Below are 27,935 nucleotides of genomic sequence, written 5' to 3'. Positions count from 1 at the left end.
CATTCAGAGTAAGACAGTGTGTCCAAGTCTTTTGCAGTCAAATCAGAAAACCACTGAATTAGTTTTCACATCAAATCCAGGTGATTTTGTTCAAGTATTGAGAATACTGACAAATTTTAAAGCTTGACTGTTATTTCATAATCTTCTCTTCAAGCTAGACTAGAGTTAGTTTACTCTAGTTTTAGTTCAGTTAACATGATGATCCTTTTTCTTCCTTAATTAAGAAAAAGACAGGTATGGGGAAATAGATTCTAGTTTTTCTAGAATCTTTTATTTTCTAGAATAGATTTCTATAATAGATATAGAAAATAGATTTCTATATCTATTTTCTAGAATACTATTTACTTCTGACAAATTTTTTTTATTTTAGAAAGATCATTATCACTCAATTTGTAACTTCCCTGCAACATGTAGTCTTGTGAGGTTTTAAATGCAGCAGCCAAAATTGAGATAATAAAAAAGAGAGAGAGAGAAATATACATTTGGAACACAGAAGTCTTTATTTTACAAAATCCTCTTTGCCTCTGCAATAATCTCATCTTATTTCAATCCTTAACAACTCAAACATAATTGGCAGCAAAGAAAAAAGGTATCCAATCATATTTAGGTATATTCTGATTTGAAGAGTACAGTATTTCAGAGTTGCATGTTTGATTCTCTGCTGTAGTCTTTTACTTGCTATAGTTTGTTGAAATCACAGTGAGAACATGTAATCATCACATCAGTCCGCAAACCTAATAGGAAGGTATTTCCTTAGAAATAACTAAGCCAAATATCTTCACCTGTTCATTTATTCACTTGCTGTTGTATATGCAAGAGAAATTCATAATATGATAATGCAGATTCCGTTCTGTCTTCTACCATGTTTTGGAGGAAATTTGCTTTCATTGGACTCTCATCCCTTAGGAAAATAGAAGGAAAATATTTATATACATTAGATAAAATATAATAGTAAAATAAACAGGATTTTTCACAATGCTTTTCACACATTGTTTACTTACAATGGGATGTAAAGCATAATTCAGTAATGTTTGAAAATTCTTTTTATTTTTTTCTATGTTCTTCTAAAGGGTTTACTTAAGCAATAGATCATATATCTATGACTCAAAGTAAGTATTTGCAGGGTAAAACACACTGTCACTATTAGCAAATGAAAATTCAACTTACCTTATTACATAAAGTATTGGGAAAAATGGTCTTTGTTCTCTAAGCCAAGAGATGAAAGCTATTGTTCTGGCAGATTCTGGTGTATCAAGTTCCGGAAGGTCTGTCTATTAAACAGAAACCAGCAATATTGAACTTAACTCTAACCATACGTATCATCCTAAAGTAACTCTCAAATTTTATCATGTACAATAGTACCCCGTTATCCATGGGAGCTGCATTCCAAGATCCCCAGCTGATGTCTAGAATCACGGATAGTACTGAACCCTATGTTTTTCACATACATACATACATACATATCTTTTCATTTAAAGGAAGGAAGCGCTTTACAGCTTCTCTTTGGCATATCCTAATTGCCAGCAGCACTGCTCTTGCACTTTGAGGCCATTAGTAAGTAAAATAACGGGCTCCTTGAAAACAAGCACTCTGATGCCCTGACAGTGGATCTGATACTGAGACGGCTACCACGTGACTACTGGGCAGGTGGTGCACACACCGTGGATGCATCAGAAAAGGGATGATTCACATCCCAGGCAATGAAGAGAGATGGTGTGGGATTTCATCATGCAACTCAGAACAGCGTCCAACTCAAAACTTATATACTGTTTTAAATTTATTCTGGAATTTCCTATTCAATGTTTTCAGACTGTGGCTGGCTGTGGGTAACTGAAGCCATGGAGAGCAAAACCACAGATAAACAGGGGACTGCTGTATCAGAGCACCTGGGTTCTTCCTGAAACTACAGATAGGATTCAGGAGGTCGGGGAGGTGCTTGAGGTTCTGCAACCATTATTTTCTAGTAAGAGATGAGCAAACCTCTTGAAGACCCAGCTGGTAAATATTTTAGGCCTGCAGTTCGTTTAGTCTCTGTTGCAAGTACTCAACTCTGCCACTGTTCCACTAAAGTAGCCACAGACAATATACATGTGACTGAACACAACTATGTTCAAAGAAAACTTTATTTACAAAAATGGGGCCCTGGCTGGGTAGCTCAGTTGGTTAGAGCATCAACCTGAAAGCCAAAGTGTGGGTTCAGTCCTAAGCCAGAACACATACAAGTGTATGTGGTCTGCCAGAATCAACCACTGAATGCATAAATAAGTGTAATAACAAATCAATATTTCTCTCTTCCTCAAAAGTCAATAAATTAAAAAACAAAAAACAAGTGGCAGGCCGTCTTGGCATAGTTTGCTGAGCCCTGATCTAGAAGAACATCCTAACTCTTCTCTTCATTTTATTACAACATTTAGAACTGGTTCCTTCCAGCAGCTGTCACAAATATGACAATATCTCATCTCCTCATTAAAATATCTAGTCATTCAGACCACTGGTTTTACTCAAAGCCCAAAGCTCCTGCTAATCCTAGCTATAATCTCTAAATTAAAACATATGTTTTAATTTTTTAAAAATATTTTATTTTTATTTATATTTAGAGAGAGAGGAAGGAAAGGAGAGAATCATCAATGTGTGGCTGCCTCTTGTGTGCCCCCAAGTGGGGACTTGGCCTGCAACCCAGGCATGTGCCCTGACTGGGAATAGAACCAGTGGCACTTACATGTTTTAATTTTTTAATTTATTTTTTTATTTATTGATTTGAGAGAAAGACAAAGCATCAACGTATTGTCCCACTTATTTATGCACTCATTGGTTGTTTCTTGTATGTGCCCTGACTGGGCATTAAACCCGTAACCTTGGTGTATCGGGTTTAATGATTGTTGGTGTTGGTTATGATGCTCTAACCAACTGAGCTATCCGGCCAAAGCCTGACATTTTTTAAAATATATTTTATTGGTTATGCTATTACAGTTGTCCCATTTTCCTTCCTTCATTCCCCTCCACCCTGCATACCCCCTCCCACCCACATCACCCCAACTTTAGTTCATGTCCATGTGTCGTAAGTTCTTTAGCTTCTATGTTTCCCACACTATTCTTGCTCTCCTCCCTATTTTCTCCCCACCATCTATGCTACTTATTCTCTGTACCTTCTCCCTCTTCTCCTCTTCCCACTCCCCTGTTGCTAACCCTCCATGTGATCTTCATTTCTGTGGTTTCTGTTCCTGTTCTAGTTGTTTGCTTAGTTTGCTTTTGTTCTAGGTGTGCTTGTTAATAATTGTGAATTTGCTGTAATTTTACTACACTTGTTTTTTTATCTTCTTTTTCTTAGGTAAGTCCCTTTAACATTTCATATAATAAGGGCTTGGTGATGATGAACTCTTTGAACTTGACCTTATCTGAGAAGCACTTTATCTGCCCTTCCATTCTAAATGAAAGCTTTGCTGGACAGAGCAATCTTGGATGTAGGTCCTTGCCTTTCATGACTTGGAATACTTCTTTCCAGCCCCTTCTTGCCTGTAAGGTCTCTTTTGAGAAATCAGCTGACAGTCTGATGGGAACTCCTTTGTAGGTGACTGTCCCCTTATCTCTTGCTGCCTCTAAGATTCTCTCCTTCATTTTAATCTTGGCTAATATCATTATGATGTGCCTTGGTGTGTTCCTTCTTGGGTCCAACTTCTTTGGGACTCTCTGAGCTTCCTGGATTTCCTGGAAGTCTATTTCCTTTGCCAGATTGGGGAAGTTCTCCTCCATTATTTGTTCAAATAAGTTTTCCACTTGTTGCTCTTCTTCTTCCCTTTCTAGTACCCTTATAATTTGGATGTTAGAACATTTAAAGATGTCCTGGAGGTTCCTAAGCCTTTCCTCATTTTTTTGAATTCTTGTTTCTTTATTCTATTCTGTTTGGTTGTTTCTTTCTTCCTTCTGGTCCACTCCATTGATTTGAGTCCTAGTTTTCTTCCCATCACTATTGGTTCCCTATGCATTTTCCTTCATTTCACTTAGCATTGCCTTCATTTGTTCATCTAATTTGCAACCAAATTCAACCAATTTTGTGAACATCCTGATCACCAGTGCTTTGAACTGTGCATCTGATAGGTTGGCTATCTCTTTGTCACTTAGTTGTATTTGCTCTGGAGCTTTGATCTGTTCTTCCATTTGGACCTTTTTTTTTTGCTCTTTGTCATACCTGTTACAAGTGAGGGGCAGAGCCTTAGGTGTTCACCAGGGCAAGTCAACCAGTATCGCTAATTTGTGACGCTGTATGTGGGAGCAGGGTCAGAGAGGAAACAATGGCACTTGGTCCGCTCTCATATTTCAGTCCCCTCTGTCACTTACCACAAGCAAACTGGGCCCTTCTGGTGCTGGTTCCCGAGTGGGTGGGCTTGTGTACGTCTAACACCCTGTGGGTCTCTCCTATGAACTCTTTCATGAAGCTGGGAGTCTCTCCCAGCACCTCAACCCCCACAGGTGTTTTCAGTCTGTGTTTTGAGGCTTTACTTCCTGTTGCTGGGACCCTGAGTTGTGCGGTCTGTCTCACTCCCCAGTTTCACCTGGTTTATCTGTGCCCGAATGTGGGGCCACCTGGTCAGCCAGCCACTTTGCGTGCCATGCCTTGCTTCACAATCCACCACCTCGCTGGGTCTGCTTGCTGCCATCCCACACCTGGGGTCTACCAGTTGCCGTCTTGTACACCCCGGGCCTATCAGCTGCTGCCTTGAGTGCCCAGTGCCACCATTTTTATCGCTGTGACCCCTCTCTGCCCGGCCACCCAACTCTGCCCCACCTACCGGTCTGGATGAATGTTTCTATTTTAACCACTTGGTTGTCAGACTCTCATACAGTTCAATTTTCTGTCAGTTCTGGTTATTATTTTGTTTCTAAATTGTTGTCCTTATTTTGGTTGTGTGAGGAGGCACAGTGTGTCTACCTACGCCTCCATCTTGGCTGGAAGTAGCAGCCTGACATTTTTTTTAAGTACAAGAATCTCCTAATGACTTCTATGAATGGAGTTAAACCCAGAAATATGAAAAAATGCTGACATAAAGCACACACTCCAAAGTTGCTGACAAATTGATAGGAACTAAAAAAAATATAACACTAAATAAGACCATGTTATAATTAATTCTCACTTTTCAATTTAAAACTATCCAAATGCCATATAATTTAACAAATGACTTCTCATGGATTATTTCAATTACTCTTCTCTAAGCAACAACATTCTTAATTTACAAATGAGACTGTTAGTTACTTGTCCAAGGTCACAGAGGTAGTGACAGAGTCCACTACTACTTTCTTCAATAATCAATAGTGGTCCAGCTGACACTGATCACAAGTGATTTGCTTATGAGGCAATTGCCTTGTCACTCCAAAGCAGCAGTTAAGAGAACCCTGCCAAAGAACAGCAGAACCTCATGCCCAAAACACTTACAACAAAAACAACGAAAGCTATGAACTAATGCTAATAGCAGCAAGCTATTTCTTTCTTTTTTTTCTTTTTGCCATTAATGAAATCCATTACTTTCTCTGAAGAAATAGTCTACTACCAGCCACATAAAAACAGATAAGTCTTCAGGATGATCACTCATAAATTATGTAAACATCTAATCACTATGTTGTACACCTGAAACTAATAAAATACTGTATTTCAACTAGAACTCAAACATTTTTTTAAATTGAGAAAACATAAGTCAATGATCAAAATAACCTATAAAATGCCTTCAAAACATAAAATGCGTATTTTCAATTGAAAGAGAATCTATGGGAACATTTTCTGTTTTGGAAATACTTTAGTATTATGCTATGATTTCAAAATGGGGTCTTCGAGTTTTTTGCCACATTTGAAATGCTCTTTAAGCGCATTACAATCACTCTAAGACAGTCTTACCATAGTATGTGGAATTGATGCATAGTTTTGAACTCCTAGAACTTGGCTGAGAAAATTTTGTCCACAATTTTTTCCAACCCAAAGCATCAGCACCTGGGGACAGGAAGAGAATTGTTTTGAGATGTAGATTAAGAGTGAGTTGTTGACTCACCTTTCCCACTGGTAATGTTTTGTTTTGGTTTTTTTTAAAGATTTATTCATCTTTAGAGGGAAAGGAGAGAGGAAAATTATTATCAATGTATGGTTGCCACTCGTGTGTCCCCTGCTGGGAAACTGGCCTACAACCCAGGCATGTGCCCTGACTGGGAATCAAATGGCAATCATTTGGTTTGCAGGCCTGCGCTCAATCCACTGAGCTACACCAGCCAGGGCACCACTGGTAATTTTTTAAAAGATCAAAATGTAAATGTAAGTTTAGTGATAATGTAGAGCCTTCACCTGAACTAATTAACAACTACTACTTACCAAGATGAGACATTTTTTTAAACTTTTTTTAAAAGATTTTATTTATTTATTTTTAGAGAGGAAGGGAAGAAGAGAAGGAGAGAAATATCAAGGTATGGTTGCCGCTTGTGTGTCCCCTGCTGGGAACTGGCCTGCAACCCAGGCATGTGCCCTGACTGGGAATCAAACTGCAATCCTGTGGTTCGCAGGCCCGCACTCAATCCACTGAGCTACACCAGCCAGGGCCAGATGAGACATTTTATGCTTGGTATGAAAGGAGGCTATAGAGGCAGAAGGTGACTAATACAGAAGTACACAGAAGTACCCGTTGAGGGAGAGAGATACTGAGGGCCGAGAAGATACGACAGAGTGCAAAACTAAGGGTCGGAATCCGACAGGCTACTCACAGAGCCAGTGTCCAGGAGAAAAGCCCCGTCCCTACTCAACTTCTCCACTGAAAGCTGAAGAACAGGCGGCTGAGGTACAGTTCGGTCACTGATGTTGAGTGCTCCCTGAGGAAGGAAACAAAAGATTAAAGCTTTTACATACAATTGTAATGTGGAGTCACAATTAACCAAAAAATGTTTACACATATTCATATTCATACTTAAATATGAAAAAAGGTGAAGAATATTTATCACTTATTGAAACAAAGCCACTGTAAAAACCCCAATAAAGCCAATACAACAGCTTCTGATCTTCTATTACTTTAAAAACTAATACAGTAATATGAAATCGATATCCATATATCCTGAACAGATAAATGATTCATATAGGCTTCACATACAGCCTGGAATTTAGTTAGTGATCGTGGCTGGTGGCCTGGCCTGGGGACATGCACATCCGGCAGGAAGATAGGAGCATAATACAAACAAGAGTTCAATAGTTTATTTGTTGAGGCCAGAAATGGAAGTTTCTCATTTATAACTGAGTATAATACTGTTATCTAAAAACACACACGCACCTCTAAATATTCATAACTATTTATTTGTAAGACCTCTGGCTGCAGGACATTTGGGGAGCAAGAGATACAGTAAACCAACCAGAAATCCCCCCTAGAGGTTTTCTAATATGAACTAAGAAAAGAGAGCCTTTTCTTTCTCTGGTGGTAAAGAAGGGACGACATCAGTGGCTGTTTTCTAGTCTTGTAGAGAAGACTGATCTTAAAGAACGAGGCAACGCAGACTCTGAGCCGGAGCCGACCCTGAGAGCAGCTCCGCCCTGCCCGCTCCTGCGGTTCGTGGCTCAGCGCCGCCATCCACTTTCCTCCCCAGGCTCGAGTCCTGACACACACACGCTGACATGCTAATGGCGCTTGTCTCTGAATGCAGCTAACGGGTGTTTTTCTCCTCCTTCCTTCTGGTGGCTTCCATATTATAGACATAGAATACATCACATTTATATTTTTATGTTAATGTGCCATTTTAATGTGAAAAAATGTAGGTCTAACTATTTGAACTTGTTAAACACAGGATTAATCTTGAGTTATTATTTTTGTAATACAAACTAATAGTGTTTTCAACAGTTCTCATTTGCTAAAAGTTACCACAGGTTTCATAGGCAATTTTTCCCTTCTATATGCAAGATGTCTTGAATTCTTTAAATTTTGAAAGTTTTAGCCAAAATATTACTTGTAACATCCTAATTTGATTACAATTTTAGAAAGAAAAATTATGACAGCATTTTTTGTGCTTGGGATCTTAACTTGGGTAAATTTCCTATTGTGGACAAATAATGTTACAACTTAGATAAAAACTGTTCTTTAACTGAAGAACACCATTACAATGAACATTGGCCTGGGTGTTTAGATGTATTTGGATGCTCAGGATGCTCCGTTCAGATCAATCTGTTTAAAGAAATGAATCCTAGGTTGCTCTGATCAATCTGCCAATCTCTTTATTTATTTAGATCTGCTCTAGAAATAAATAAAGGCACCATTTTCAGAACTTCCCCAAAACCAAAATTTCTTCTCATAGACCTAGTAAAGGAATAAAATAAAAACCTTAAAAACACTTTGCTCATTTCTGCATAGGACTGAATATAACTAGGTGCATAAACCTTCAAGTACAGGCCACTAAAAAATGAATTAATCTTACCTCATCTGAGAGATTGTCGACTCTGTACAGACTGGGGTGAGTGGTGAGCATAAGGTAAAACAAGGGCTGGCTTTTCACTTGACACATAGCAAAAATGCGTTCATCTAGACGTGTATTTGTCCCAGTCTGGAATGATTTCTGTAACAAAAAAAACACCCAACCAAAAAAAGGAATTTAAAAAATCCTTGTAAAACTTTGCAAATATCAGTTATTAAAAAAAATCTTCAGACAAAATCAGCAAATTTGCTGTTAATTATTCTTTGAGATATGTCTTTTAAGAAGTCGCACACAGGTACTAAACTGGGGGTCTATCCCCATCTAAAAGTCTTGAGAAATTAATGACTGAACACAGCAGTCACTGCATCCCTCTGGTGTGTGTTTCCTCATCAGTGAAACAGATCTAAACACTCTATATACCATGTAGTGATAGTTATATAAAAACAAACACCACAAGAAGGATAACATTATATTACAGATGACAAACTAAACACATCTATGAGAAAATGAAATAAAATAAATAATGTATGAAGAACCAAAGATCTAAGTGGTCTGCAAATGCAGGGTGAAGGTCAATGGTGGTTAGTTACCCTGGTTTCTCTCACAGTTAGAGAAATTAAACAATGCACAAAGTTTACATACAAACCAGGGAAAATAATAATACACATAAGAAAAATTACCCATCAGATTAGAATTTAATAGGTAATTGTAAGTTTTAATTGATATATTAGCTTCAGGGAGAATAATGAAGTTCTTTTTGTTAAAGATTTTATTTATTTTTTAGAGAAAAGGGAAGAGAAGGAGAAAGAGAGGGAGAGAAACATATATGTGCAGGAGAAACACTAATCTGTTGCCTCTTGCACGCCCACAACTGGGGACCTGGTCGGTGACCCGGGCATGTGCCCTACGTGGGAATCAAACCACAGTCTTTCAGTTTGTGGAATGGCATCCAACCCACTGAGCCACACCAGGCAGGGCAGAGAATAATGAAATTCTGAGGTAAGGTTTTAAGCATTCCTAGTGATGGAAAGGAATAAAAAGAGGTGGAGAGATAACAGCAATGAAATTATGCCTTAAAACAAGCACATTAACTATGAGTAAAGGGAGACTTTAAAAGGGTTTTAAGATATTTAAAATTGGTATGTGGATAGTCACTAACAAAGAAGAAAGAGTACTATAGAAAATGAAAGAAGGAAAGTTTCATTTATACATTAAAAAAATATTTACTTATTGCCTACCATGTACTAGGAACTGCTCTAGGTGCTGGAACAAAGTGATGAGTGAAAAAGATAAAAACCCTGTGCTCACGGACAAAAACCCTAGCAAGGGAGAAGTAACAAACAAAATGTGGTGTCAGGTGTTAGTGAGTGTTAGGGTCCTTGCCCTCAGAAAACTTAGCTGGCAAAAAGTTATATGTGCAATGTTTATGGGGCTCAGATGAAAAATATTCTGCCTTTTGACATTTTCACTGTGTTAATTTCTGGTTTTGATTCTCTTACCTGTTTAAGGAGAGCCAACACAAAGAGTGGAAAAAGCCGCAAAGAAAAAGGAACCATGAGCCCCGGCTGCTGGCTACTGAGGACCGAAGAACGGTAGGCTGAGAGGGAGTCTATGACGGCGTTCACGAGGGCGTCCCGAGCATCACTCAGACTGGCGGTCATGGACCTGTCGACAGCTAGTGGAGGAACAAGAGAAAAAGAAAACAGATGTTTAACTCCCACAGAACAGAAAAGCCAGTTTTCAGTTATACAAATTCTCTCTCCAATTTATTGTGTATGCAAGGAGCCAAATGTAGCAGTGAAAAGCGGATACTCTGGAGAATCCAACCAATGTCTGTAGAAATGCTGCTCTGCTATTTCCTTGCTGTATGACAACTTGGCAAGTAACTTAACCTTCATAAGCCTCAGGTATCTTATCTGTAAAGTAGGAAAACTGCACTTCATAGATTCTAAGATGTTATTAATTGTAATCCACTATTTTATTGTATACACCACTGAGAAAGAAAAACTCTGCAATTAAATATACATGCATTTTTATTTTTTACTTCTTATTCTTCTTATTTTTGAGAGACAGAGCAACATCCATTCGTTGTCCCCACTTCCCCATGCATGCACTCATTCATTCTTGTATGTGCCCTGACCCGGGATCAGAACCACGACCTTGGCATGTTGGGACAATGCTCCAACCAACTGACCCACCCGGCCAGCGCTAAACATACATGCCTTTTTAATACAGAGAATTGTTCTTATATTTATTGAAAGAACTCTTCAAGGATTAATTATGTTCATCATCTGTCATGCTATTCTGTATACATTCATTCTGCACACTCAAAAGTTTTTTTCAATACTAAAAACACTACATTGTTTTGAAAACCTCTCAAACTACTACTAAATTCATGTGGTACCAAAAATATACCCAATCAAGTGATGTTATAAACTGCTATGAACAAATTTGTACATAGGCAAGAAAAAATGAAGACTACTGCTACCTAGTCAACAATAACTCTAAGACTTCATCCATTTAAGACAACCTGATTTTGATAAAATGTGAAAAGTGTGCATGTTGGAATCAACCAAATTTAGTAACAGTGAAAAAAACTGTTATGAAAAAATTTTTTAAATCCATAATACTGTCTGATAATACATTATAGTTGTTGGTGATAATAATAAAGATACTTAAAATGATAATACTATTACCGAAAAGTATTAGTTAAAAAATAAATGCAGTGACTCTCAAATTCCTTCAGTCACAATCTTTAACTTTTAACAATACATGAGAATACTAACGAGGGTTTGGACCCTTTACCAGGTCCATTAAAGAAAAAATTTTCCCAGTAAGAAATGAAAAAAAAAAAGGGAGGGGGGTAAATATTCCAATTATAGGCAGATTCAAGTTCAAAGCACTGACTTGCCTGAAGGAGAAAAAGAGCAAGAACTAAAATGATGTGAAGCTCTATGTGTATGAGAAAGGGACTAAAAGGAAAAAAAGTCAGGAAGGCAACCACTGTGAAGATACGAACACATTTTCTGCGGACCCACAGGGTCTGGCCTCGGCCGCACACTCACATGTGACAGTGGTGGGTGTGCGGCCCGGGGGCCACAGCTCCAGGCTGGTGACCTTCGCAGTGCTGTCTCTGTAACCTCAGTTACAGAGCTCATTAAAAAGCTACTGACTGCCAGTACCAGATATGATGTGAAAAATGGTGGCTTGAAGTCCACAATAGGCAGATTATGAGGCAGAAAGCAGTTCAGTGTTGCCTAAGGCTGATGGGGGAAGGAGGAGGAAGTGGGCTGTCAATGGACATGAGGCCCTTTTGGGGGTGATAGAAATATTTTTAAATTAGATTGAGGTGATGGCCACACAACTATGTAAACATACTAAAAACAATGGATTTGTACATTTAAAATGGGTTAAGTGATAAAGTACGTAAATGATATCCTAATAAAGCTGTTTAAAGTTACCTGCAAAATATTCACAATAGGTGATAACAATTCTTACCCATATTGGCCAATAACCCTGAAATTGCTTGAACGTCAGCTCCAAGAAAGACCTCGTTCAGAGTTGACACTACTGGCAGACACAAAGTGTGAACACGAATTCTCCTCTCACCTTTGGGAAAACACAAAAGTGATAGGAAGAGACAGCTGTATTTAAAAAGTTTACATTAAAGTCATTTCTTTTTGATTCAAATCCAAATAGGGATAGTCAGTACAGATAGTATCAAAACTTTAATGTGAAAGCTAAAGTTTATTATTTACTGTGAAATTCTTTTGTTTAATGTATTGCTGAAAAGACAACAGAGATGGTATTCAAATGATGGTAACACCGTAGCTCTAAAAAAATCTTTTCTGAACTTTTTCTTGTTAATTTATCTACTTTATAATAAAAATTGAGTGTGTGTATATCTACATACACACACAGAGACATGCAAATATATATGAAAACACTAGTCCAAAATGTGCTGTGTCTTTTTTGGTTGCTGTTTTATTTATTTTTAGAGAGAGAGAGAGAAATATCAACTTGTTGTTCCACTTTCTGCATTCATTGGTAGATTCTTTTTTTTTTTAATTTTATTTATTTATTTTTAGAGAGAAGGGAAGGAGAAAGAGCGGGAAAGAAACATCAATGTGTGGTTGCCTCTTGCCTCACTGGGGACCGGGCCAGCAACCCAGGCCTGTGCCTGACTGGGAATCAAACCAGTGACCCTTTGGTTCACAGGCCAGCACTCAACCACTGAGCCACACCAGCCAGGGCCATTGATAGATTCTTGTGAGTGCCCTGACTGGTATGGTATTGAAACCGAAACGTTGGCATTATCAGGATGATGCTTTAACCAACTGAACTACCAAGCCAAGGCCTTGAATCTTATTTTTTTAATGTATTGATTTCAGGGAGAGAGAAAGAGAGAGAGAAAGATTGATTTGCTGTTCCACTTATTTATGCATTCATTGGTTAATTCTTGTATGTTCCTTTACCGGGGATCAAACCTGCAAACTTGGCTTATCAAGGGAATGCTCTAATCAACTGAGCTATCTGGCCAAGACTTGAGTCTGTGTCTTGATATTTGAAGTCCAGAAATAAATCTTATACTTTCCTCTTTTTTAAAAGAAAATATTTTATTTATTTATTTACTTTTAGAGAGGGGGGAAGGGAAGGAGAAAGAGTAGGAGAGAAACATCAATGTGTGGTTGCCTCTCATGTGTCCCCTACTAGGGACCTGGCCTGCAACTCAGGCATGTGCCCTGACTGGGAATCGAACTGGTGACCCTTTGCTTCACAGGCTCGTGCTCAATCCACTGAGCTACGTTACTTTCCTCTTTAATCACAGAAAAAAAATTAAAAATTGACTAACAGTCATAATACTTTGTCTCTGGTAATTTAACCACAACAAAAATCAATAAATATAAGAAACAAAAATGATAAACTTTTGACAACCATCAAATATAAAACACTATGTCAACCTTTTAAAAATTTCTGATCAGCAATACCTTGAACCCCAGAGAAAAGAACAAAAACCTAGAGATGAAAATTAAAACCTAAGACTAATGAAAATACACATATGAGAAACTCATATAAATTACTTTCAAAGAGAAGAAATGTCTGCATAAAAGGGTAACACTGTTTAGAGCTCCTATTCTAGATAAAGGCCAAAATGAAAGGCACACTTGAGGGGACTACAAATTAGTAAAATCTTTCTGAACAGCCATCAGACAATACCAAGATTTTTTTAGACAGTTCATCTCTACATTCTATATTTCCAATTCTGGGAGTCTATCTTAGGGAAATTATTCCAAATGACAGATCTGTGTACATGCATATAAATTATAATCACATTTTCATAAAACAACCTAAGCTTCTAACAGTAAGTATATGAAAAGATACCCAACAGTAGTTATTAGGGAAACACAAAATAAAATCAAAAGAGATATTATACTTTATTAAAATGATTAAAAACAAAAACCGCAAATGAAAAAAGAAACCCCAAAAACAGAAAGAAAACCTAAATCCTGAGACAGCAAATCCTGCTGAGGATGCAGAGCAGCTGCAGCTCTCACAGGCTGCTGGTGGGAATGCAAAATAATGCAGCCACTTTGGAATTAGTTCGGCAGGTTCTCAAAGAGTTAAACATACACTTAACATACAACCCAGCTATCTGTCTCCTAGCTATTTAGCCAAGTAAAATAAAAACTTACTATGCTCACACAAAATCTGTACATATATATTTAGAGGGGCTACATTTGAAATTGCCAGAAACTCGAAACATCTAAAATGGACCTCAACTGGAAAGTGAACAAACAAACTGAGTACAATGGAATACTCCTTAGGAATAACAAGTAACAAACTACTAGTTGGTGAATAACACAGATGACTCTCGGATGCACTATATACTAAGTGAAAGAAGCCAGGTACAAAAAAATGCCTGCTGTAGGACTACGTTCGTATGACATTCTTGCAAAGACCAAACTATGGAGTCAGAAAACTGATCAACGGTTGCCAGGAGTTGCGATCGGGAGAGAGGCTGACTATGAAAACGTGAGAAGGGGTGTGTGACTTCTTCATAAATTCTGGATAATCAATAGACAGAAAAGGGACTGGGATATTCTCCTTATGTTATATAATAATGACATCAAGAGACAGAATCTATCTTTTATATGTATGGTGTGCTGTTTGATTTTAGAGGGCATGTAAATGTGAGTGGACATAGCATAAAACACTCCTGAAACTTTAAGGAGGTAAAACAGTAGGTGAGAGTGGTAAATCTTTAAAATAAAAAATTAAATTTAGCCAGTCTTCACATCATTTTAGGACAAAATACATTAATCTGCTTTCTAGTTCTCCTTACTTAATATCACTATATAACATACTATTATCTCCAAAGGAGACAGTTTATCACAAGCCATAGAATACATGACCAAATCAAAAAACTTACCTCCATCACAACATTGTTCTTACAGTGAACAATGCTGGACTGTACACTTAAAAGTTTGTTAAGAAGGTAGATCTCATGTTAGGTGTGTTTTGCTACAATGAAAAACCCAACAACGCACCTTTGCTGGACGTATACAAGAGCGCCGACTGAAAGGAAACCAGCTGAGTGTCAGTAAGGTTCTCTTCCACGGACATCTGCACCGCATACCCGGCATCGGGGTTTACATTGGGCAAAGAGAGTAAGTCTGTTGACCGAACAAAGAAGTTCCCGTGGAAAGTGTGAATGGAAAGACCTAGAAGAAAAAAATTTATCAAAATGATTTATATACACCTGGATATTTATATTTTACTTTTGTCACTTATCAAATGGGCAGACAGTAAATAAAAAAAGTTCAGATGTGATATTGTGGTTTATAATAAAAAATAGATACTTGGTCTTTGCCCATTTGTGGCACAGAACTCCTAAAACCCTTAGAATTTCCCAAGTAACAAGAGTCATAAAGGTATTTTTTGCTATGTTAATGAGATGGCGTTTACAAAGCATCTAGATTATCTAAGGTGGGGGGCTGGTTGCCAGAGGAACCCACTATGTGATTAGAGGGTCGGAACTTTCAGTGGGCCCCCTTCACTCAACACACATCCAAGGGAGGGTAAAGAGGCTGGAGGTTGAATCAGTCACCAACAGGCAGTAATTTTCTAGCAAATTAATGGAACCCAAGTAGGGGTTCATTGGAACTTCCAATCTATTACCAGACAATGAGAAGCACAGGCAGCAACCTGGACTCAAAATTAGCTTCTGAAGTGTATGTGTGCATTTGGGTGAGGGAGTTCGAGGGCCTTAACCTGCGGGATCTGATGCTATTTCCAGGGAGATGGTGTCAGAATTGAGGCAATTGCCTGATGGTATGGGAAAGAGCAACCCACACATTGGAACGGGGAGCAGAATGGCATTAGGAATACACAGTATCTAGTGAGGGTGAGGGACGGGTAAGAGATATCTTCTCAAAGGAAGGCGAGGATTCAAATTTTCAAAAAACTTTTTGGAAGGGTATGGTGGCCATATCTACCAAAATTCTAAATGAATATTTACTTTAACCCTAGTAATTCCATATCTAAGAATTTATCCTAAAGATACACTCATTCAAGTGCCAAATTATTTATTAAAAAATAATTAAGCAGTACTATTTTTATGTTATAATGAAAAAATCAGAACTATCCTCAGTGCCAATCAATAGTAAAGTATTAAACTGTGATTTGTACATTCTACTGAATACTAGTAGAAATTTAACAAAATGAGAGAAATTGATATAAATGAGTATTAATGAATCTTCAAGATTTGCTGAAAACATGAACAATGTCACATAAAAATCGGGAGGGATATCTCAGGAGTAAGAGGCCCCAGCCCCACACCAGGCCACCTAGTCCAGGGTTCCAGCACCAGGAGTGTAAGTCTACATAACTTCTGGCTTAAAAACTAGTGGGGAATGAGGCTCTGGAAGATAGAAATTTCTGGGATCTCAGGCAGTTCCTCTCGAAGGGCCCACACACAGACTTACTTAGACCCGTTCCCTCTGAGCTCCAGTGCTGGGGCGGCAGACTGAAAGACATCAGAGACATGTGGGGAAAGAACTGAATGGTCCAGCATCAGATCAAGAGTTGAGGGACAGCTTTCTCCCAGACAGAAGTGCTGGCAGAGGCCATTGTTCCTTTTCTGAGCCCTGCCACTACAGAGCCACAGAGCTGGTGGGTGGGCACCATATCTGAGATTCCGCCAAACTGGCTCACACTATTTGCCTCATGCTGATGATTCTCTGAGGCCCTGCTCCACCCAACTTTAAGGCCCAGCTGAGCTGTTTCCAGTGGCAGGCATGTGCCCAGAGAGTCCCAAACAACCCACCCCAAGACACATCATTATTAAAATGCCAAGGTTAAAAACAAGGAGAGAATCTTAAAAGCAGCAAGAAAAAAAGCAGTTAGTTACCTACAAGGGAGTTCCCCTAAGGCTGTCAGCTGGTTTCTCGAAAGAAACTTTACAGGCTGGAAGAGATTGGCAAGAAATATTCAAAGTCACAAAAAACAGGGACCTACAGCCAAGATGGCTATCATCAAAGGGCAGTTAAAGAGCTTCCCAGACAAGAAAAAGCTAAAGGAGTACATGAACATAACACCAGCATTATATGAAATTTTAAAGGATCCTCTTTAAGAAGATCATCAAAAATATGAACAATAAAATGGCAACAAATATAGATCTATCAACAATTGAATCTAAAAAACAAAATAAACAAGCAGAAGAGAAACAGAATCACAGATATATTTTGATGGCTGCCAGATGGGAGGGGGCTGGGGGACTAGGCAATAGAGGTGAAGGAATCAAGTATAGACTGGTAGTCACAGAACCGCCGTGGGTATGTAAAGTATAGCACAGGGAACAGAGTAGCCAAAGAAAATGTACGCATGACCAATGGACATGGACAATGGCGTGGGGACTGCCTGAGGGAGTAGTGTGAGGGGAACCCTGAGTGGAGGGAGACAAGGGGAAAAATTGGGACAAGTGTAATGGCATAAATAATAGAATACAATTAAAAAAAGAAAAGTGATAAATGTAATGCAACACATTAACAAAACAAAGGAAAAAAGGCATGTGCTCATCTCAAAAGTATGCACACACACAAGCTAATGCAAAAGGACTTCAGCTTTATCAATGATGTTATTACTCTACAAAAGGAAGTTACTACTTTCCACAAGAACAGATACCCAAGACAGAGGCATGGGTAAGCATATCTTGCCTCCTCACACAACCACAGCAAAAATTACAATTAGACTACAAACCAAACATCACCCAGAATCACCAGAATATCAAGCTGTATGGGAGTCTGACAACCAAGGAATTAAAGAAGCTACTACATTCATCCGGATGGGTAGGAGGGGCCAAGAAGAGGAAGATGCAGTCACACACCCACGTATGGTATGTAAAAATTGGGAGGGATACATTGGGAATGAGGGACCCCAGTCCTGCACCAGGCAGATGAGTTCCCATAACTTCTAGCTGTAAAAACTTGTGGGGGTTGGGGCAGCAGAAGAAACTGCAGGATTCTCAGTAGTCTCCTCTTAAAGGCCCCTCAATAGACTTAAGACTCATGCAGAGTCACTGCCTTTGGGCTTTAGCACCACAGCAGCAACTGGCAGGGCACCAAATGCACATGGGGAGAAACTGAAGTGACTGGCATCAATCAGGGAGTGAGCTGGGAGATATCTTTCTCCCGGGCAAAACTTCAGAGGCTAGGCAGCCGCATGGTCCCCTCTGTGAGCCCTCCCCCACACAGACCCACAGAGCAGTGACACAGGTTGCCCCACCCCAGCAATTCCCTAAGGCTCCACCTTATCAACTTATTGGTGTGCTTTCTACAATAGGCCACACTAAGACAGGGAGTCAAAGCAGCTCCACCTAATACACAGAAACAAACACAGGGAGGCTACCAAAAATGAGGAGACAATGAAATATGGCCCAAATAGAACAAAGACAAAACCTAATAAGCAAGTGACCACAAAGATGTATTAAATTAAGCACTCTAGCAAGAAGGCAAACTGTTGGTATGCTGGTCTACTTTCAAGCTCTTTATGCAAAATTAGGTACATGTAATATATCTTATGTCCTACAAATAGAAAAAGTTTTAAAAACACCCTTAGGATATATATTTCCAGGAATGTATAGCCAGTACCTGTAGAAATAAATAATTTTTGAGGTCCATCAATCTTGAATGAATGGAATACAACAAATGGGCCCTTTAAAACATAAACACTAAACTATCAAATAAACTAAACAAGTTTAGTTTAGTTTACATAAACTAAAAACTATCAAATTACTAAATAAGTTCAGCAAGACTGTGGGATATGAGATCAGTATACAAAGTATTAATTTTCTTTATATAAAGTAGCAATGAAATTTTTAAAATAATGCCATTTCTAATACCATCAAAAATATTTAGGAATAAATTTAAAGAAATGTAAAACTTATACACCAAAAACTCTGAAACATTGTTGAAAGCAATTAAAGAAGACACAGATAAATGGAAAGACATACCACAGCTGTGAACGGGAAGACTTAATACGGTTAAGATGGCGATATTCCCCAAACTGATCTACCTATTAAATGCAATCCCTATCAAAATCCCAGCTAGCTATTTTGCAGAAATTGACAAACTGAACCTAAAATTAATATGGAACTATAGGAGACCCAGAATTCCGTAACAATCTTGGGAAAAAATTAAAAACCTGGTGACTCATACTTCCCAATTTGAAACTGACTAGAGAGCTACAATAATTGAGATAGTTTGAAATTAGGTATGAATAGGCTTATTAAAAAAATAAAAGTCAGAACCCAGAAATAAACCCTCACATTTATGATCAACTGAATGCAACAAGGGGACAGGGGTCACAAGATAATTCAATTGGGGAAAATAGTCTTTTCAATAAGTGATACTAATGTGGGAAGCTTTGGAAAACCTTTGTTCACCTAAGATCCCAGGTGCCATAGGAGAACGATAAGGCCGTCTGAGAAAGCAAATAGCCGGAAAGTCAGTAGGGCTGGAACTAGCACCCCCGCTGATAGAACAATTATCACATTCTGCTTCTGTATCCCACTTTTGTCACGTAGACAGGAAGACCCCTAAGCTATATAACCCCCCAAGAATCCTTTGGGGCTCAGAATTTGGAGACAGACTCCTCTGGGCCTGTGCACAAAAATAATAAACCTCGTACTCTACAATCCCTCGGTGTCTGGTTGCTTCATTTTCCTATAACAATACTGTAAGAATCATATGTTCACATGCAAAAGAATGAAGTCAAATACCTACCTCAAATGAAATACAAACATTGATCCAAAGTAGCCCTGACTGGTGCAACTCAGGGGATTGAGTGCCAACCTGAAAACCAAAGGATCACTGGTACTATTCCCAGTCAGGGAATATGACTGGGTTTAGGGCTAGGTCCCCAGTTGGGGACGTGTGAGAGGCAACCACACTTTGACATTTCTCTCACTCTCTTTGTCCCTCCCTTCCCCTCTCTCTCTCTTAAAAAAAAAAAATTAACCCAAAGTAAATCAAAGACTCCGAATATAAGAAGTATAACTATAAAGTTCTTAGGAGACAGTATAAGTATAAAATGTCTGTGATCTTAGATTTAGCAGTGTTTAATGCTATGACACCAAAAACATAAACAGAAAAAGAAAAATATTGATGGGCATCAAATTAAAAGCAATTGCACTGCAAAGAGTACCATTAAGAAAGTGAAAAGACAAAGGCAACCTACCAAATGGAAAAATTTTTTTGCAAATCATGTATCTGACAGAAGTCTTCTATCTAAAAATATATAAAGAACTCCTACAACTCAGTATTAAAAAGACAAACCAAATTTTAAAATGGAAAATTAATCTGAATAGACAGTACTCCACAGACTTGAAGTAACCAATAAACCTAGGAAAAGATGTTCAACATCACTCATCACTAGGGAAATATAAATAAAAACCTCAATGAGTGTTGAGAACTGCTCTGGCTAGCTTCAGAAACTGTGGCCCCCCATGGCTAAAGCTGAGTAAAAAGACCTTGGGACCATAAGGTACTAAGGGGAGAAAGCTTATCTTCCCAGCAGGGGCGCCACCTCTGCCCCCTTTACTTCACCCTGCTTGGCCCCAGGGCAGATGACTGGTTAGACAATGATGGTCAAGATTCCTCAAGGAAGGCAAGACCTAAGACATAGTCTAGAAGGAGCCATCAAGGATGGACTTGGGAGGCTATAAAAAAGTGGATCCTCACCCCTTGGCTTTGACATAGCCTGAGTCCTCATTCTGTCTGCAAGAAGTCTCCTAATCTCTTGGCTGGCTTACTTCCCCTAACCAACTTAAGCCTGAAACGATGCTGGAGGTGGGTGTGGCCCTATGTTGGAACAGGCAGGTTTCTGGAGCAATCAGGCCAAGGAAAAGAATGCATAAAATCCTGTGAAACCCGCTTTGCTAGGAATGTCCTCAATTTAAACAATAAGGTTCCAAGCATAATATTGAGTGTGTTTCCCAAAGTTTTATGGCCCTTTAGCTATCTGACCCTGACTCAGAATAAGCCCGCATAGTTCTTTGACTGTTATCTATTTTTTTATCATTACTGCCTGACAATGATTGATGAGCATTACAGATACATACGTGCCCCATATTCTTATGCAAATTAAACCCAATAAAAGCCCATTGAGGAACAGGGTCAGGTCCTTTTCCTTTGAGAGATTGGCCACCTTTCCTCCCTAAGCAAATCATGTCTTGGTAGAATTATTCTTATCTGTGACAGAAGGGGGGCTCTGCTGAACAAAGCTCCACCACAAATGAGATACCCCATCAAATCCATTATAATGGTTAAAATAAAAAATATAGCCCTGGCTGGTGTGGCTCAGTGGATTAAGTGCTGGACTGCCAACCCAAAAGTTACTGGTTCGATTCTCGGTCAGGGCATATGTCTGGGATGTGGTCCAGGTCCCCACTTTGGGGCATGACAGAGGCTACTAATCGAGGTTTCTCTTCTTCTCTTTCTCCCTCCTTTTCTCTCTCTCTAAAAATAAATACAATCTTTAAAAAATAATAATAAAAGAATACAGGGCAATAACAAGCATTGACAGGAATGTGGAGAAATCCGTACTCTCATTTGCTGCTAGTGGGAATGTAAAATGGTGCAACTGCAACCACAGTCCACACTTACTCAAAAAAGTTACACATACAGTTACCTTATGACCCAAGTAAATACTTGAGAGATACAAAAATATGTCTCTGAACCTCTATACAAATGTTCACAGAGGCATTATTCATAATTCCCCAAAAGTGGGAACAACCCAAACATTCATCAACTGATGAATGGATGAACAAAATAATGTATCTATACAATGGAATACTACTGGGCAATAAGAATACATAAAATATATTTTTTTAATTAATGAAATACTCATACATGCTACATGAATGATCCTTGAAAACTTTTTGCTGAGTTTAGAAAGCCAGTCACAAAGGAACTCGATATTGTAGGCTTCAAGTCCTGTGAAATACCCGGAAGAAGCAAATCCATGGAAATAGAAAGACAGGCAGTTGCTGAGAACTGGGGAGTTTACTGGGGAAATAAGTGACTGCCAATCGGTACAGGTTTTCTTTTGGGATGATGAAAGTGTTTTAAGATCGGTTATGGTAATATCATGGTAAATATATTTAAAAACCAGTGAATTCTACACTTCAAATGGGTGAACTGTATAGTACGTTAATGTTATCTCAACAAAGCTCTTATACATAAAAATGAAAACAGAAGGCTACTGAGATAATTCATTGGTTATTATGGGTGACGATAATACTGTGAGTTGTTTGGAGTTGTGGCAACCTCTTAGGTGTTTATTTGATACTTTACATAAGAGATTGCGTATGTTTTCTTTTCTACTGTTTCACTCAATCACTTTTTTTCTTTTTATTACAGTAGTAGATAAAAACCACTTACTTCATTTGGCACACGGTTTGACCAATAGATTTCAACATTTATCTAACAGATTTGTAGATCTTTATCTTTTGGTATCTATTTTTTAATGCATATTTCATATAAACTTTCCACTTTAAAAAAAGGATTGCTTCATACCTTCTTCTGAGCAATAATATTTTAAAATGTGAATAAAAGATCAAAACCATGTTGAAAATGTGGAGAAATGAAGTATCAAGAATTACGATTTCCCATTTTAATAGTAAAACAGTTATCATTTAGCAGCCACAAAGTATTTATAATCAGAAACAAACTGGACACAGACATTCTGAAACTGTGAGACTATTTCCAAAAGAACACAGTGAAACTGTCAACGGCAGGTGCGGGGTGAAGGCACACGCAATAAGGCTCCTGCTAATGGGAATGGGTGATGGTCATGGATGCCCAACTACGAGAATGGACTTGATGCCACGCAACTGTGTACTTAAAAATGGTTAAACAGTATAAATTTTGTTATGTATATTCCACCACAATTTAAAAAATAATTGTTGAAGTGGAATAAAAATCCACCAGTAATATGTTTTATTTCCTTTGGGGACATAATCTGTTTTCATTGAGATATAATTCATATACAGTAAAAATCACCTTTTCAAGTGTACAACCTAGTGGTTTTTAGTATATTCAAAACATTCTCTTTTAAATTTCTTCTCTCTTTCTTTATTTTAAACATCATTGCGTGGTTGCCTCTTGTGTGCCCCCAACCAGAATCCTGGCCAGCAACCCTGGCATGTGCCTTGACTGGAAATTGAACCAGCAACCAGTTCAATTGGTTTGCAGGCCTTTGGTTCGCAGGTCAGTGTTCAATCCACTGAGCCACACCAGCCAGGGCTATTTCTTCTTACTTTTAATTGAATATTCTATCAGAGTAAAATATCTTAGAAGAGCTAGTTTTGAGATAAGACTAGTTAAAGCATGTATATTTATTACTGGTGGTATCAAAAGCAATTTACTCTCCTATGTAAATGCAAAAAATAGCGCTCCCACCTTTGGTGCTTCGAATCCTCATGACTGCCTCAAAGCCAATCTTCCGAGTGAGGTATCTCTGCAGCTCCTTCTGTAATTTCTGTACTTGGACTGGGTTGTGCTGATGGTGGTAAGAGGGATAGTAATAGACACTGCCTGCTGAATACCGAGAAATACAACCTGGAAGAGAACACACACTCCTTTGAAATTCTGCCATTCACTACTATTACTACATCAAAGTAACTACAGGCATTTGAATCAATCTTTCTTTAACTTCCCCAGTCACTGCCAAATAGAATATTTCATTTCCTTAAACAGCACAGAAATCTCTCTATCATAAATTCTTAAAGTAGAAGACTATATAGGGTTTATATTGACTAACTCTGCCAAGGAAATAAAATTTCTTTCACTTTGTCTTCTATTTAGAATACCATTATACAAATAGCATTTTGACATTCACTTGAAAGAAATAAGCATGAGGAGAAACTTACACAGAGAAGCCAAATCAGAATACTGTCCACTGAGAAGAAACAAGTCAACGGCCACCTGCTGACCAGAACAGTCCAAGGCTAATTTCTTATAGAAGTCAGTAGATGGTGTCAAGTGAATTTCCTATTAATGATAAATTAAAAACAGAAAAAAATTTAAACAATTATATTGTCACAAAACTTAAATTTCTATCTATACATAACCAGGTGTTAACAATTATCCTTGGGAATTCTACAAAATCCTTTTGCTTTGGAATGTTTTTGGGTTTTCAGTACGAAACATATGGCTTAAGAATTTTTTCTTTTGATTTACTTTTAAAAAGAAATAAATCTATTATACTAATTTCAATAATCTATTAAATTCTTAGTATGCTGGAAATGTTCTAAACAATTCACAGGTAGTACCTATTTAGTCCTTTTAACTACGATTAATAGGTGGGAACTATCATTATTTTCACTTTATAAATATAAGAAAACAGAGGGGCAAACAAATTAAGTAATTATTCAAGCTCATACATCTAAAAAGCAGTAGAACTGGGGCAGACTGACTCCAGGATCAACACCACAGTCATTATTATGTATGGCCTTTCATAGTCTTTTGAGAAATACACATCTCAAACCAAGTTTACAGACACGAGGTGCTCAAAATCAATCCATGGCAGTCAATGTACCAAACCATGAGTACTTTGTAGTGGTCACCCAGGTCCTACCTGGTCCCTAGAAAGCTGATTCCCTCAGCCTACCTTCCTCAGCCAAGGCAGGCTGCATTGCTAATGGCCTGCTAAAGATCGAAAACTAAGGCAAGAGTGAATAAAGTAGAAAATACTGTAATAAAACAGAAAAGTCTACATAAAAAAGAAATGTTTTATCTATTTCCTCATATTCCCTCCTCTCCACAACTGAAATCTAAATAAAAAACAAGCTGTTTGGTCAAAGAGACAGAGCGCCAACATAAATTTTAACATGGATCTGATGACCTTCTAACCTTAGCAGATGACCTATGGTTGGGTTCCTCTCGCGGTTTCAGGGCTCCCACACCTAGAGTTGGGAGTTGTGTTTGAAAGACAGACATTCGACCACCACTTGTGGACATCAGCTTAAAGGCAGCCTGAAGTGCAGGACCCAAGGCACTCTGGGTCTCCAGGGTCTTGGTGAACATTTGTGGCAAAGTTTTCAATAAATCTTGGACAAGCTTGTGAAATAAAGCAAGAAAATGCAAGAGTGTTACAATTAAAATTTTTCTTTACAAAAACTAATACAATAGACAAGACATTGAGTCATGATAATGGTCAGAGAATGTACAGACAGTACAGTAAACAATGAGGTTGGTCAAATGACAAGAAAGCTCGTTCAAATAAACATTATCGATTGGCAAGCAAGACAAAAATTGGGGCCTTATAGTTCTTGCACATGCAGTAGTCCAGCAAGACTATAAGTCCAAAATGTATCTAAAAGAACCATCACAGATTAGAGATTTATTTTAATGCCATGAAATATGGCCTTCTCAATCACCTCTACGCACTGTATTCTTTTGAGTTCCAAAGAGAGTTTAACTCTTCCCTATTACAAAATCTAAGACATCCAGTAAATTTGCCAACTAGTAATAATCACAACAAAAGAAAAACAAAACAAAAAACAACTACCTATTCAGGTTAGGTTGTACAAATAAAGAGAGTTAATGGGAAAAAAATACATCGCACCATGGCGAAGTCACCATTGCCAACAGCTGAGACCATAGACTTGCTAGTTAAAATGTTACCCCTACGGCATATATGCATGTACAGGGTAGACAACATCCCCCCTTCAGACACATTCTGTTCACCTCTCACTGTATTATGTCATGGCAATTTCCAGGCAGGTAATAAGAGTTTCTTCTGAACTGACCCCAATGACACTCTGTGAATCAGAAAAGCAAAGGGCACTGAAAGCAGCCTAGCTAAAGTGCTTCTATGCAGTGAGCAGAAGCTAGCTCAGCAACCCTCCCAATTTCCCAAATGGCTGGCAAGGCAGGTTTCCTTCAGGTCTTCCTCCTTAAAGGAGTAGGCTCATCTTCTATTCTACTACAAATCACTTGCTACATTAGACTTAAAAGCAATCAGTTCAAGGGCAAACTCAAGAGCAGTTCTTCTGATGAGTTTTAATTAACAGCAAAATATAAAATACTACACATCTTAGAAATGTCACAGAAAGAAGCAAAATTTTACTTAATGTCATTGCAAAAATATATTCCTTCAATATTGCAATTCAACATGTCAGATAGGAAAACGTGCCTTACCTCTTTACTTTCATTTAAGTTTACTAATAAGTTCTCTGGCATAGGCATAAAAACATCTGAAAGGAGAAACAAATATTTTTTAAACAAAACTTAGTTGTTAAAGGTGATTCAAATGTGTAAGACTAATATAAGTCACATGCCCATACTTACAGAAAAGTCCTTCCTCCACTATAATAGCACTGTCTACGTGTGTTCAGAGACCCACGGAGCACTGATTTGGGTATTTACCAGAAGCTGACTCGTACTGTAAAAGGTAAATAGCCTCCCAATCAGAAAATATTGATCTGTAAGCACTCCGTAAGGGTTTGCACAAGCACTCTGCTGATTAGGTTAAAGACAAAAATTCAGGATCCTGCTTTATGTTCTTGCTTAGCCCCGGAAGCCATTCAAAGAAACATTCACTTTAAAAAAAAAAGGCTGACTCAGATGACATACAAGAACACCATGTCTTTACATAAACATAACATAGTCCACTGGCAGACTGTCACTCAAAAAGCAGGTGCTTTCTCATAAAGAAGGTGCCTGCCAGTGCCTCTGTTTGTGGAACTACAAAATCAAGTGAATCACAGGTATGCTGACCGGCCACCACATCATGGGCTGCTCAGGATTCAAGTCTTTTTTTTTTTTTAAGATTTTATTTATTTATCTTTAGAGGAGAAGGGAAGGAGAGAGGGAGGGAAATATCAATGTATGGTTGCCTCTCGTGTGTCCCCTGCTGGGAACCGGCCTGCAACCCAGGGATGTGCCCTGACTGGGAATCGAACCGTGCTCAATCCACTGAGCTACACCAGCCAGGGCTGATTCAAGTCTATTCTTGCTTAGGAATTAAATTCCTTTGCTGAGAAGGAAGCAAACTGGGAAGGAAATGTGGTGGTGGAGGATTATGAGGGGTCTCAATCTACATCAGTGTACTGTTTGTTTTTTATTACAAATAATTAAGGTTCACTATAATATTCATAAAAAACAAACCGACAAATAATTTGAATCATTAAATACTGACGCTAGCTGTCATACAAAAATTCTACTGTTTAGATTTCTCCCCTTCTTTAAAATTAAAAATACGTTTTATTGAGATATACCTCACTCTTGTAGAAGACATAATTAGCGACTGTTAACACATCCAGAGTTGAACGACCACCAGCACCACCTAATCCCAGATCCTTTTCACCATCCCCGAAAGAAAAGCCTGTCCGGTCAGCAGTCACTCCTCACTTCCCTGCCAACGCCCTCAGCTCTAAGCAGCCTCCAGTCTCTCTGTCTCTGCATTTGCCTATTCTGCACATTTCATATCAACGGAGTCACAATAGGAGGTCCTTTTTGACTGATTTCTTACACTCAGCATATTGTTTTCAAGGTTCCTCCATGTGGAAGCATTTACCAGTACTTTATTCTTTTTATTCTGCAGATATACCACATGTTGTTCATCCATTCATCAAAAGGCGGGCCTTTGGGTTGTTTTTACTTCTTGGCTACTTTGCTATCAACATTCATGTATACTTTGTTGAGTAGACTGTATTTAATTGTCCTGAGTATATACCTACTGAGGGGAACTGCTGAGTCACACGGCATCTAACTGGAAGATCTGACAGACTATTTCCCACAGAGGCCCATCTGCTTTCCATTCCCACTAGCAGTATATGAGAGTTCCAATTGTTCTGTATCTTTGCAATACTTGTCATTATCCTTTTTACCCCTATTTTAAAATAGTTTTCGTTTTTCAATTACAGGTGACATATATATTACTTTCAGGTGTACAGCCCAGTGATTAGACATTACATAGCTTACTTACTGAGAGCATCCTACAAATCTCAC

At 38.4% G+C, this 27,935-nt stretch overlaps 1 protein-coding gene across 5 annotated transcripts in view; it reads right to left on the bottom strand.

Moving 5' to 3' along the window:
- Nucleotides 1-477: 477 nt before the first annotated feature.
- The window catches only part of SEC24A (SEC24 homolog A, COPII coat complex component), a 65,993-nt gene continuing 38,535 nt past the window's right edge, over nt 478-27,935 (bottom strand). For all 5 annotated transcript variants that reach the window (XM_037150867.2, XM_053672766.1, XM_053672765.1 and 2 more), the window contains 12 exons: nt 26,124-26,179; nt 24,834-25,040; nt 23,852-23,972; nt 23,382-23,540; nt 14,970-15,143; nt 11,920-12,030; nt 9,921-10,096; nt 8,425-8,562; nt 6,736-6,840; nt 5,885-5,977; nt 1,168-1,271; nt 478-901 (listed from right to left, as the gene is read on the bottom strand). In XM_037150867.2, the coding sequence (XP_037006762.2) occupies nt 787-901; nt 1,168-1,271; nt 5,885-5,977; nt 6,736-6,840; nt 8,425-8,562; nt 9,921-10,096; nt 11,920-12,030; nt 14,970-15,143; nt 23,382-23,540; nt 23,852-23,972; nt 24,834-25,040; nt 26,124-26,179 (1,559 nt within the window). In that variant the 3' untranslated portion in view covers nt 478-786. The remainder of the gene's footprint in view (nt 902-1,167; nt 1,272-5,884; nt 5,978-6,735; nt 6,841-8,424; nt 8,563-9,920; nt 10,097-11,919; nt 12,031-14,969; nt 15,144-23,381; nt 23,541-23,851; nt 23,973-24,833; nt 25,041-26,123; nt 26,180-27,935) is intronic.

This window comes from Artibeus jamaicensis, unplaced genomic scaffold (assembly GCF_021234435.1).
Source record: "Artibeus jamaicensis isolate MK-2021 breed Jamaican fruit bat unplaced genomic scaffold, CSHL_Jam_final contig_786, whole genome shotgun sequence".
Lineage (NCBI taxonomy): Eukaryota > Metazoa > Chordata > Mammalia > Chiroptera > Phyllostomidae > Artibeus > Artibeus jamaicensis.
Note: the sequence above shows the minus strand (reverse complement) of the source record. Positions and strands in the feature narration are given on the sequence as shown.